The 14156-nt window shown below is 33.4% G+C and overlaps 2 protein-coding genes across 8 annotated transcripts in view; both read right to left on the minus strand.

Annotated features, from left to right (window-relative positions):
- Positions 1 to 14156, minus strand: part of LOC142349531 (putative acetylcholine receptor chaperone) — a 359559-nt gene that overhangs the window by 256138 nt on the left and 89265 nt on the right. The window lies entirely within an intron of this gene.
- The window catches only part of LOC142349530 (uncharacterized), a 170257-nt gene that overhangs the window by 60060 nt on the left and 96041 nt on the right, over positions 1 to 14156 (minus strand). For all 7 annotated transcript variants that reach the window (XM_075401154.1, XM_075401152.1, XM_075401150.1 and 4 more), the window contains one exon: positions 11627 to 11790. In XM_075401154.1, the coding sequence (XP_075257269.1) occupies positions 11627 to 11790 (164 nt within the window). The remainder of the gene's footprint in view (positions 1 to 11626; positions 11791 to 14156) is intronic.

Below are 14156 nucleotides of genomic sequence, written 5' to 3' on the forward strand. Positions count from 1 at the left end.
ACTTCAAAATTAAAGCCTTAACTCAGTGCAGGAGCCTCACTTCAGAAGAATCTTAGCACAATGCAAACTGTTAGAGGAGCTGTCGAAAGAGTTTAGAATCAAAAATCCGGAATTCCAGAACAATGTAACATAAAAGTAATAAAAATGCAAAGTCCACTCTTTCAAACCAAGAAATGAAGATGAAAACATTATACAAACTTTTTATTTATTTTGCCAAGTTGCTGTGTAGTAACGACACACTTTTTTGTTAGCATTGTTATCTGTTTTAAACGAATCAGGAAGAACGCCGCAAAACAGATGCCATTGATTCTTTTTCCCCACTGGCATTGAGAGAAGAAAAAAATGAAAGAAAAAGCAACTTGAGTATGGACAGTTTAATTATTCAAAACCCATGGTCTGATAACCAAAAAAGGATATAACCCAGCAAGCAAAACGAAACAAATCAGAACTAAAAAACCATTTAAAAAAAACTTTTTTTCCTTTAATCACGGGACCATAAACTGAAAATTTTTTTACATCATACTATTTAGCGTTAAAAAACCAAAACTTCATTTATTAATTACACTAAATTTGACTTGAAAAATGACTTCAAACTAAATCGGGTACTTTAAACTAAAAAATATAGCTTAATGAAATCTAAACGATCCAAAGAAATGTTTTTAAGCCAGCTTATGTTATTCTGTTGTCTCTGTTTTCAGTTTTTTCCTGTTTTCTTAGACATTTTGTGTTAAACTAAAAAATATAGGTTGATCGCGCGGGGATCGATTGACAACATATCCAAGAAGTAAAACAGTTGTTACAAAATTTCATACCGATACTGTAGGTCTTTCATAGCAGTACAGTGGGCCATGATTGTTTTCTGCTCTAATGGTTAACAATTCAAGTATCCTTTAGGTGAAGGAAAATTTGTGGTCCCGTTTGTTTTGAGATGTTTGAAGAAAATTGACTTGCATATGTTTTGCCGGGATATTGCGAAAAGATATGTTAATTTCATTACGCTATTTTGTATCTATTCTGTTAGACTTTAAGGCTCAACGAATTTTTTTGTTATCTTAGAGCCAGGATAGTGTTTATTGCAAATTTTGCAAAAGCTTCATTTGAAAGAGGGGCAAAATTTTTCGGAAATTTGCAAAAACTTATGTCACAACTGAATTGGAACTTGTTGCTTTGCGTGAGCAGCTGAGTCCTCATTTCATACATGAATTTTAATGTTTCAAAGACTTTTTAATATTCCAACATACGAGCGATTGCAAAAACTACTAATTTGTTTTTATCCACTATATGAAACGAGCTACTCCACTATATGAGCAAAATTGATGATATTTCTAATAGTGGAAATACCACTATATGATATTTCCACTAAATGAGCAAAAATTTGCTCCTCTTAGCTTTGAAAATGGAAACAATTTTGATGACAAAAAATCAGTCATGGCGACAATAAAGGGTTTTAGTCCCATTTCGTTTTGCGGTCCTTAATACAGAAAGTGTCCCTGATAATGTCAAAACTGCCGACTTATCATTGGCAGTCCTGGACATTCGATTCCGGCTGAACTTCGGTTTCCGCGGTTTTGAGTGTTTCGGGCTCTGCTGACAGGCTAATGGAAAATTTTGCTGGGTACTAATTGACGCCCTATTGCTCGTAAATTTGGAATCGAAGTTGAAAAATTTAGAAAAAGTGTCATTCCGTTGATTCGGGGATTTCGGTTGTACGTCCGGCGTATCAGTTTTTTCTGCAGTTGGTTTCGAGTTTTCGTCTGTCTCAGTTTCTGTTTGTAAACATTCGTCATTCATATTTGGCACAACCGAATTCAAAGTTTTCTCTTCTATAACTGGTTCTTGCTGAGATAAGTTTTCTGAAAAAATTAACGAATCGATGCTCTCGGGTGCTGTTATTTGTCTAGAAATAAGGTAACTGGGCAAACTTTGGTCTAAGTTCAAGGTGTTTGATCTGAGATAAATTTTGGACCCAACTTGTTGTAAATTTTCTTCCGAAGACTCTATATCTATGGATTTGATATTCGCTGTGGAATCGTATATTGTGGGTAACGATTGTTTATCTTTTCTCAGAGCGTTCATTTCAGCAACGGATTTTTTTGTTTATTTTTGTGGCAGTAGAACTGTGTAATTTGGTTGAACGGTTCTTTTCGTAATTTTACACTCAATTGTTTTCGAACTGGAGTTCAAAGTTGGATTTAAAGTTGAACTGTTTCGCTTCGATGAGAAATTTCATTTTATCGCCAATTGGCCATCACGTTAATATATAAAATGTTGGTTATTATATTTGCTAACCAGAAATTCAACTTACAAAATTGGGAGAAAAATTAATTGACCGTTTCGTGGTTAAAAATATACGCTTTCTATAAAATATCGCGATAACTTTTCTACTCGCTGATCGAAAACTAGGTTTATAACTTAAGCAAAAGCAAAAATTTTTTATCTTTGTTTTATAGTTAGTTGTAACAAAACTCTTTATAGAATTTTTGAAATCAAAACAGAGCACAATAAGGATATAACTCCAATAAAACCAAAATATAGGAGGAAGTCTGAGATTTAGGAGTAGTTTTGACCTAAATAAGAGGTAAAATTTGGTGAGTTTTGAAACATTATCCAACATAAATGAAATATTTATTTAGTCCTAAATATAAATACAGCACAGCATTAACCCGCTGATGGATTTAGTTGGGCGATAAAACGTGGAAAAGGTAAAACAGAAAAGACCCATCACAATAGAAGCTTCCACTAATCTTGTAGAAGATTGAAAGTAATAAATAATAATATTTATAAACAGCAAATTTCAATCGCATGTGCTCCAAATTCAAATTTAGTTCCTGTTTCCCAATTTACATAATAAATACATTTTGTGCATTTAAGTACGAAAGGTATGGTAACTACCTGGGTGGGAAGTGATCAAATAACCTAACAGAAAAATTAACGAAAAATTGTAAAATTGAAAGTAAAAATTGTAAATATTGTAAATTATTTTTGCGATTATTTTAGCATTGGAACGAAAAATTATCCCGTATTTGCGATTGCTTTTTCCAATATAACAATAAAGCAACTGAATCAAAAATTTTTAAAAATAACTAAGTTTTTAAAAAAACCAGAAAAAATTGTCAGCACAAAAAGTTTATATATTTACTGTCCATTCGATTTTATGAAACATCGGTTAGAATTGAAAGGATTGAAATTGTTGATAACCAGATATATGGTATGGCCAGATTTAAACTTATACGCTTTAGTTTAGTTTGAGCCTGGTATTACAGTATTACAGATCCAGTCGTAACCAATGACCACCAACAAATCACGGTATGTTGGAAGCGGAAAAGTACGAAGGGGGGGGGGGGGGTTGGTTTGTTTTGGGAAGGCTCTTATAAAGCTAGAATTTAGTGCTGCAGAGGTAAAAAAAACCTTTTCACGTGCGAGACGACTTAAAAAGGCGGAACCATTTGTTATTGACTACAAATTGACAAACGCTTTGAATTTTGTTTACTTTGAAGTGTGTTTAACAGCAATCAAATACATATACACGTAAAATAGGCTAAACAAAATGAATTGATTCCTCGTTTCGAAGGGAATTACCAGTATAGATTTGAGAGAAGTGATTACAGATGCCTCAGTTCCGGCTTAGTGATCGCTTTGTTCACGCAAATGACATGTTACCCGGGGCAATTATTTGAACAATAGACCTGCCAGTGATTGAAATCTTTCAGAACATCAAAATCAACCCCCCCCCCCCCCCCTACAACCGCCTCCCCCTACTCTTCAAGAGCGGCAAAACAATCCCGAACAATATCAGTAAATCTTAGCTTCGTGTTTTATTACTTTTCTCAGGTGGTTAATATACTCAACTCTAAACAAAGGTGGTTTACACAAAATATTTTGCCCCAACTTGAACGTCAACAAAATTCTTGAACTTGACATTAGTTTTGCCAACTCTTTGGGTTTGAGCAATTCTTGCATGTTAGCCTTATATTTCTAAACAGGGATTTAAACTTATGGTTGGTAGTGAAATTGGACACGCTGAGTGACGTTGCGGGTCTTGTTAAAGACATAATCGTGTAAATAAATGAAGCTCAGTTGAATTAGCTAGCTATAGAGACCAGAAATGGAACAAATATCAATAGTACCTCTAAAATTTCTCAAATCAAATTGGTGGAGGGGGTAGAGTTCTGCGCCTTTTCTTGATAGTTTGACTTACAAGAAATTTCTAAAAACTTGAGTACTGAGATTGCCATCATCGCAATTTCCTGCAAAATTTAGACCCTAGATTGCCCCAGATTGCAAAATTCGTTCTCAAAAATATGAACGTTTTCTTTCAACTTTGTAGTTTGCGCACAAAGTTGCAGCAAATTCGAACCTTCGAAAAACTCCTGACATGCAAATGAACAAGGATCTGCTCACCTCTGCATGTTATAAATTTGAATTTTGATTCGCTTATGCAAACTATTATGCCTATGTTGACTGACTGCCTTCAAAACCACAATTCAGATAATGATAACCATATATAGAGGTTATATTTAAGGTTACAAAACAGTTAAACGCATAAAAGAGAAGAACGATTGAACCTAGCATTTGATATGAGTTGGTTGTGAGCGTACAAAATTGTTTATAATTGACCCGCTGTTAAACTTGGAAAATCTGACGTTCGACCTCTGGAGTGGCAATTGTACCAATAAGATAAGACAGAATGCATAGTTCCCTGTTCATTTTCGCAATTTATTTGAAGTTAGAGATTGAAATGTTGATATAAAATGCCGTTCCAATCAGATGAAATAATATTCGCAGAACGGAGCGGAGAAAAAGTTTTAGAGGTATAGACTGAAATGAACTGGAACAGCCTAAGTCCAGAAGTCGAAAACTTTTTAAATAATTGGCAGAGTCAGAAGTCTGTTACTGTTTCGTTTGTTTGAATGGCTTCAAAAGAAGTCAGCAAAATTTAAAGAAGAAGTTCAGGTCAATTGATTGTTCATTTAAATTAATAAAAAATATTACGTAAGAAAACTTACGTAAGAATTAAAATCGTCCACAGTTGCGACAAGGACAAGTTCTTTTGTTTGGCCATTATTATACATTGTTGCCTTATTAGTTACTCAAAAGTAGAACCATAGCATTACCACAACAGCACAAGAACAGAAGCTTAGTTTAGGAGTTAACCTTTACAGAAGTTGCGAAGACGAAAACATTTGAACCACCTGAGCAAAAACAAAACATCAGAGAGAGACACGATTAGATCAAGCGGTTTAATTTAGAGTTCCATAGACGGCTTCTCCTGTAGAGAGATTTTGCGATAAAAGAGAACAGTAGCTCTCATTGGAATGAAATTGACTACAAAGATAGGGTTGCAAATCATCTTTTATAAAGTAACTTTTGTTGAATTTTGGTTTGTTTTGGGTAATTTTTCAGATTCTTGCTTAATCATTTGACGTCAGTTTATTACTTTAATCCATTCAATATTTCGACTTCAGTTTCCAACAGTCCACAAGATCAGTGTGAGGACAAAAGAACCCTCAAGCAGAAGTCTGAGAACCATCAAATCACCTTAAAATTCGTTAAGAGTTCTGGGCGCTAGTCCGGCCTCAGCTAATCTGCCTGAGTATAAAACAAAATTATACACTCAAAAAGTTGATTTTAATTCAGTTAATCTGAGGACAAATGTTAATCCATTTAACTCATCAGAGAACCGTTCCTACATCGTTCCAACAATGGGGTGCGAGGACATCGATCTTTTCAGGTGGATCAATGCCTGAATAGATTCTTTAGGGCATATGCCGTTTTCAAAGAGAACTGCTACCATTAACTTTCGAAAACTCAACCCGAAGAATATTGCCCAATTATTACCCTCTATAATTGTCTTCTCAAGGAAGTGTTTGCACAGTCTAAAAAATATCATATATTAAACATAACAAAAATACACTTGTTTTCAGCTTGAGAGCGGATGAACCCGTCCGCAGTGAAAATAGGCGACATGTAAGCAAAAGGCAAAAAAGACACAAAAAGTGAGAAATCCATTGACTTTCATGAAACCAATTAAATTCAAAAGTCATAACAACCATTGGATTATGAATTGAAAAATATGGGAGGGAGTTACCTAAGACTCTTTAAGAAAACACTGGAATCTGTCCTTGTTGAAACTAAGGCACAAAAATACTAAAAAAAATAGTTGGAGGCAAACGTCAAAAACTGAAAAAAGTTTATTAAATTACGAAGCATTTAAAACCTTTAGCTTAGAACTGAAAAGATTATATGTGTTTACTTGGATCTCAATTGAACAACGATATATGAAACAACAACTAGAAATACGGCAAATATTCTTCAGTGCAAAGAAAATTCAAATTTTATTCGAAAAATACATAGTGTCCAAGTAATAAAACTTCAGTTAAAACAAAAAACTATAAAGATTTTAGTGTTTGCTATTTAAAAAAATTTTGGGATTTATTTTTGGGGCGGTATGTTAATTTGGGAGGAAGTGTGGTGCAGAAAAGGGGGGGGGGTTTCTAAGATTCTAGAGCCTTCTGGAGTGTACTCTCGCTTTTTAAGTGTACAAGGATCTTTGTAATTAACCCGCTATTAAATTTGGAAAGTCTGGCTTCCTACTGCTGCAGCGGCAGTTGTACCACTGAGATGAGACAGAATGCATAGTTCCTTTTTCGTTTTTGCGTTTTTTGGTGCCAGGAGCTAGATAGTGATATATGGATATAAAATTCTGTTCCATTCAAAGAAAATAATATTGGGAGTACGGAGCCGGGAAAATGTTTTAGAGGCATAGACTGATATGAACTGGAATAGCTCAAGTCCAGAATTGAACGGCTGATTAATTAATTGGCAGAGTTAGAAGTCTGTTAAAGTTTTGTTTCAGTTTGGAAAGCTTCAATAGAATTCAGCAAAGTTTAAAGAAGAAGTTCAGGTCAATTGCGAACATTAAAGAACATTCGTAAGAAAGCTTAACTAAAATCGTCCAGAGTTGCGACAAGGACAAAACCCTTTGATTGGCCATTTATATACATTGTTGCCTTATTAGTGACTCAAATGTGGAACCATAGCAATACCAAAACAGAACCGTAGCTTAGGAGTTAACCTTTACAGATGTTGCAGGACGAAATCTTTGTTGAGAAAATTGAACCGACTGAACAAAAACAAAACAACGGAGATCCACGACTAGATCAAGCTGTTTAATTCAGAGTTCATAAGATTGCTTCTCTTGTATAGAGATTTTGTAGTAATAGACATCGTTAGCTTTCATGGAGTGATTTTGATTACAAAGGATTGCGAATCATCTTTTATAGGGAAACTTTTGTTGAATTTTGGTTTCTTTTGGGTAATCTTTCAGATTCTTGTTTAATCATATGATGTCCGTTGATTACTTACATCCACTCATAATTTCAATTTCAGTTTAATTCTACAACCACAAGAGTTGATGAATTTCATATAATCTGAGGATCAATTTTAATCCATTTATCTCAACAGAGAACCGTTCCTACATCGTTCCAACAATGGTGTGCGAGGACATCGAACTTTTCAGGTGGACCGATGCCTGAATAGATTCTTTAAGGCGGATGCCATTTTCAACAAGAACTGCTGCCACTGACTTTTGAAGACTCCATTCGAAGAGTATTGCCCTAATACTAGCCCTTATAGTGGTCTTGTCCTCGAAGTTCTATAAAATATTACAGCATTTTTGAAAAAGTCAAAATTGCTGGAAAAGTATTTAATTTAGAAAAAGTCAGGACAAGCCAGTCATCTAAGGAGATTTGAGTGAAAACTTATAAGTAGAGGCCAACAAGGAGGTGTTTGCACAATCTAAAAGACATCAACAAATATACATAACAAAAATTTTCTTGTTTTCAGCTAGAGAGAAGATGAACCCAACCTTAGTGAAAATAGGTAACATGTCGGCAAAAGGAAGAAAAAAACACAAAATTCAAAAATCCACTGAATTTCATGAAAACATTTAAATTCAAAAGTCATAACAACCAATGGATTATGAATTGAAAAATCTTTGAAGTAGTCATCCAAGACTCTTTAGGAAAACACTGGAATCTGTCCTTGTTGAAACTAAGGCACAAAAATACTAAAAAAAATAGTTGGAGGCAAACGTCAAAAACTGAAAAAAGTTTATGAAATTACGAAGCATTTAAAACCTTTAGCTTAGAAGTGAAAAGATTATATATGTTTACTTGGATCTCAATTGAACAACGATATATGAAACAACAACTAGAAATACGGCAAATATTCTTCAGTGCCAAGAAAGTTCAAATTTTATTTGAAAAATACATAGTGTCCAAGTAATAAAACTTCAGTTAAAACAAAAAACCTATAAAGAGTTTAGTTTTTGCTATTTAAAAATGTATGGGACTTATTATGGTTTGAGGGATGTTAATGGGGGAGGTAGTGTGGTTCAGAAAATTGGGGAGGATGGCGTATGATTTAAATAAACTGTACGATCCGCCCTTCACATCATGTAATTACGTCTCTTAGACTGCTTCGGTTAATCTCGCTTTTTATGATTCTAAGAGAACATAATGCCCTCAAGGTTGTACTGTTATTCCGTTATTGAGGACGAAGTTGAAAGAATTAGACGAAAAATTCAGTTCTGCGAAACTTTGCATGAAAGAGGCCACATTAAGTCTAAAATACAACCATTCTGCTATAATTGCTACAAACATAACTTGAAAGAAATGAGTCTTACGACTACAAAAAGAGCCAAAGCCAAAAATACCTACAAAAAGTGCAGAAAAACCGTTTGAATCCTTTAAAAAACATATGTTTTTCACCCAATATCATATAAAAGTGTGATCGGGAACCTTTTCAATACCATTGGGACGTTTCTTTTTTAACGTATCCCTTGTATCCCAATTACAAATAAATGTTCTCAATTCAAAATTTTTTGTAGAAACCTGAGGTATCAAAGTATTCAAAACATTTAGCAAACAAGTGAATGCCCTGAAACGGTCAAATATGCATCAACAGGAAAACATTGAGAGCTAACGTTAATCAGAGCAAGTCATACGACTACATTAAGAGAAAAAACACAAACAAAAATGACAATTTGAAAAGTGCTAGAAGAAAAACGCTATTCAATTTGAAAAGGAAACCTGGTGACCGGACAAAAAAACACATTTTTAAACAAATATACACATATTGGAACAGTCTTATGAAAACTCCTATTTTAAAGCTATCAAAATATCATTTAAAACAAAAAGCTGCTCAGCAGATTAACTTTTTTTTCACTAGAAAGTTTAAGGGCTTTGTCATTAGTGAGACCGAGCTACGAGTTGAGAAAAATAAGATTAAGGAGGGGGCTATGTTCAACATTTTAAAAGTTATTACAGCCATAATTTATCAACTCAGTGGATTTTATAGGTGCTCATTTTCCTCTTTAGGAAGACTGTTAGACTATTGTTTAATGAAACTTATTCATGAAAGATCACGTGCAGACAAAATTCAAAAACTATAATTTACGTAAACATAGGGTGAAAGCCCTAAGAAGATCAGTTGTTCTCTGAAAACAAAATATATATTCTTTGGTCCTCATTTGAACCTAAACAAGATCTGTTTTTAAAGGAACTTTGATTTGAATATTGACTGTTCTTTAAGTCAACAAAAAAGAAAAAAATTGTGAAAAGATTAAAAAATACAATTCGAATTCTCTTGATGGTAAAAAACCATTAGAGCAAAATTAGCCTTTCCATCGCTGCTCCTCTATTAAACACACGCAACTGGTGTCCAAACAATGATATATAAAATTCAAAAAAAATGACGCTAAAAGCGTTTAAAATCACTTCAAATCACATTAATTTTCTCAAAAATTTTAAATGCTTAATTTAAAACTCAACGATTAAAGGGCTTTCTACTGATACTCTTTGCGATGAATATATAATTCTGCCAAAATTGACTGACGAAAAAACCAGCGGAGCATTTAGTTGCTTTCCCCAATATGTTGGGGTCGGAACAACAAATTCGGGTCGGCACACTCGCCATATATGATGCCTAACAATATACGAAAAGTCCACAAAATATCACTCTCAAATTTTTAGATTTGTTGCTTCTCATTCAGGAAACTGTACATAGGTTGAAATAGCTGGGAAAAGTTATTCCATAAAATTAAAAGATGAAACTGGAGCAACTAATCGAGCAATAAAACATTATGGGCCAAGGAGCCGCCTAGGTTATTTCGTCGGGATATTAAGAAACTCTAGCAATCAGGAAACGCAAAATTTATATATGCTCGAGTAAGTTTTCGAATCTGGCACTAGTTTCCCCCCAGTTCTAGCAACGTTTCAGTTTGACTGATTTGAAAGATAGCTTTATTGGTAAATAATTTTTAAAAGCTCAAATTATGAATTGAAGATGCAAAAAACCAATCGCTATTATTATTTTCTATCGGTAAGACGGCTCTATAGAAAATCTGCTGTCTGAATTGGATATTAAGGAACTAAAAAATTAAGTGAAAAAAAATCAAATTTTAGGTTAAAGTAAGCAAATCTGTGAAGAAAATTATTAGGCCTATTATCATTTGGTGTGTTTTCTATTTGCGGTATTGCGCAATACTTATGCAAACGGAAAATAACTACCGCAAAAATGTTTACAACTTAACTGGTTTGTTCTAGATTGATTCATCCATGAAACTGTATAGGTAAGTAAATCTAGCAAAGCTTAACCCGCAGACTAAAACATGTAAACAGATTACAATAGTAACAAGACTCAGAAAATTCAAACAAAACAGTCTGCGTGAAAATAAGTATTCATAAATAATTTCTGTAGAGAAGAGAAGTTTATTTAGTTTAAGAAACAATTTTTGTTAGTATTTTCCTACTAACAAAAATTGTTTTTTAAACTAAATAAACTGAATGAATCCTTAAATTGAGCAAAAGGGGTGCAATGTGAAGAATTGTGATTAATTTGAACACAGCATTTGTATTTTAAGTTATTTTAACTTATTTTTGTAAACCTAATAAGGTACAGCAAATTTTAAAAGAAGGAACGAATAAGCCCAGGAATAAGCCAAAGAAAAATTGCGGATTAAGATTCTTCAGCCAACCACCTGAGGCAAATTTTTTGGGGGTGTTTATGAAATAATTTGCCAGAATTTAAATTTTTATGAAAAAAGTCTGTGCGAATGTTTATTTTACACCATAAAATTAATAGTAGCTTTATCAAGACATAATTTGCATACATATTGGAGGCTATAATTACTGACAAGACGTCTCTTTGATACCATATTTTAAATAAATACCGACGGCGATTAAAAAAATGGTGGATATATATTGCAGCCAGCAACATTTTTGAGATGGGAAATAAAAATTTTACGAAAAACGGACGATCTGTATTTTTCACTCCATTTAGAGTTTCATTTCGACCTATTGGACCTAAATTTTTTTGATTTTCACCAGAAAAACTAAGTTTAAAGTTTTAACTCAGTTTGAACTCAGTTTATGCTGACAGACTTTGATCAGCTTTAGAGCAATCGCAGCCGGCACGCCAACGGGCGCGCTTCTTAAGATAGAGGGTTCGAGTCCTTCAATATCTCTAACCTTTTGTAAGGAAATAAATTAAGCTAATTGAGCAGTTTGATTGTTATACTATAATTTAATTTTTACCATAAATTGAAAATTTGTTTGAGACTGACCAGTAGTGTCATCTGCAGGTCCTTGTTGAGAGCACTGAGGCCATGTTTGATTCCGGATGCAAACCTCTTTCGGCTCCTGCTGGCAGCACCCCCGGCTGACATATCTATGGTGACCCCTCTCCTGTGTCTGAGGTAGTACCCGCTAGGTCCAAAGTCAGAGGCTGCTGGTAGGGAAAAATAAATTCAAATTGGCATGGCAACTACTTCTCTCAGTTTTTGATTTTTGCTTCTGCTTTTTTGAAACAATTGTGCACTTTTAGAAGAGAGTTTAATTAAGTTTAATAACAAAACAAAATATTGAGTAGATCAATATCAATGTTTTGTGTTTGACCGGCCAAATATCAAATTAAATTAGTGGGTTAAAATTTCATTAGTTAGAATATCAACTTAGGTCGGCGTCAATGATTCGAAACAAATTCAACGGATACGCACTTCGAAACAACCGACACCAGCAGTATAACATTGCGTAAATTCTGATTCCATTCAATGGAAAGCATTGTGTAATGACAAAAATTGATTTTCTGTGGCACAAATAGAAGTTGGTCGAGTCATAAACAACTCTTTAAAGATCCTTATTCGTTGGAAAAAAATCCTGCGTCGTTTAAAATTTGAACTTCTGCTGCTTAGGTGGCAACATTGACAAGCTGTTGATATTCCAAAAAGAGGTGATCTTTCTTTTATAGAAAACAGCTCACTAAAATAGATCAATTCAAAAATTAATGCCGTCTAAACTGCTTCAATTGGTTCTTAACTCACATGCCCCGGTCGTTTATATTACGTACTCAGCAATTGTTCTTCATCAGAGAAGAAAAATTTTGCTTAAAAAGAAATGAAATGTGTCATAACGTCATTATTCTATAGCAAAATTAGAGAAAAAGAAATTTTTATTGTTAAAAAAATTTGGGGTCATAACACTGCCCAGGAGATTATTACTCTACAACTTGAAAATTCATTTTTATAAGTTATCCAATTTTTCCGAATTACTACAAGCAAAAACAAAGCATAACGCGTAAAACGTTTAAAAATATACTATTTTAAACGCATTTGCATGAAAACACTCCAGAAACACGCATTATCTGCCTAGTCTCAATAACAACACATGATGCCGAATACAAGCCTGCAATAACGCATGAAAAATTAAAATTTTTTCTGAGTAGAAATTTTTAGAAGTGGTATTAATGATGAGTACCACAGTTTTATCAACATTCGTTAATTATCAAATGAAGAAATTGGAAAAAGTTTTGAAATTTTTGAAGTTTTTTGCAGCAGTTATTCAATCTTGTCAGAAGAGATTTCATTTCTCAATGTTCGGTTTTTGGATACTGTTTGTCGATTTAAAGAAATCGCCAAAAACTTTATGTGGAAACCTAGCAAAAAATGTGTCTTTTTCTCAGGCTGTTTCATTATTATTTTACAATCTGCCGAGTGCTTAGAGAGCAAAACGATAAGTTTTGATTCAGTGAAACCAAGTTTTTGCAAGATTATGAAAAGATTTTTATGCAATTTTAGTTTTAAAGTTGCAATTTAATTGTTTTTTATTTTGTTTTAAAAGATAAATTCTTTTTGATTTTATAGTCTTGATTTGCAATAAGCCACTAAATAATCGCTCATTTCAATTATGAGTCTAATTTTTGCAATCTTATCTCCTCATTTCAGTTTCTGTGAACTTTTAGTTTTTTGATGCAAAATGGGTGATAAGATGGGTCACTCTAACAAGTTTTGGAACAAATTTTTAAAAAAAATATATTACTTTCTCTTAAAAAAAAAGATACAAAAGTTTTGGGTATCTGCCAGTAAAAATCAATATAGAGCACAGCGGAGGCTTGGCAATGTGCGTTTGCACATAAAGTTACGATCCCGCTCATCTACATTTTTCACCAAATGAGGAAGAGATTAAAAAAATTAGCATACAGTCCAACAAACTACTAACTGAATAAAACGAGCTATCTTAGAGAGCCGATGGGACCTGTCATTAATATGACGACAAGAAAAAACAACGATGAAATCAAACAATTACAAATATTAATTACAACCAAAACTCGTGGTGGTCCATTTTTTAAAACCATGAATAACCAAAACAAAAAAGCTTCAGATAAAACTTATATTGAAGAAGATTATCCTGTACTCCATTAAATGAGAATGGGTCTTTTCCACAATGCGACTTGGTAACAAGTCGAAAAGAAATGAGCAAAAGAGAAAAGTTTAAAAAAAGCAGATTTTTTTGAAAAGAATGGATGTTAAACTGATTAGAAACATTAAGCTGTTCACTAAGCACACTAACAATTTTTAATTGCTTTTTTTCAAAAGGCCAGAGAAACGACCATTATTGTGATACTTTGAAAAGGATACGTAAAACTACAAAAATAGGTGCACATCCAAAAATCAGTAATATTTTATGCAAACTCGAACAAAGAGCATTTGAAAAAAAAAATCGTTGTAAAATGAAAAGTTTAATTCAATAGATAAGGGATGCGACATGTCTATAGAGATAATAAGACACAAGTTAACAGAAAAAGATTGACAAAGATCA

Source organism: Convolutriloba macropyga, chromosome 11 (genome assembly GCF_964194025.1).
Source record: "Convolutriloba macropyga chromosome 11, txConMacr16.3, whole genome shotgun sequence".
In the NCBI taxonomy this organism is placed as follows: Eukaryota; Metazoa; Xenacoelomorpha; order Acoela; family Convolutidae; genus Convolutriloba; species Convolutriloba macropyga.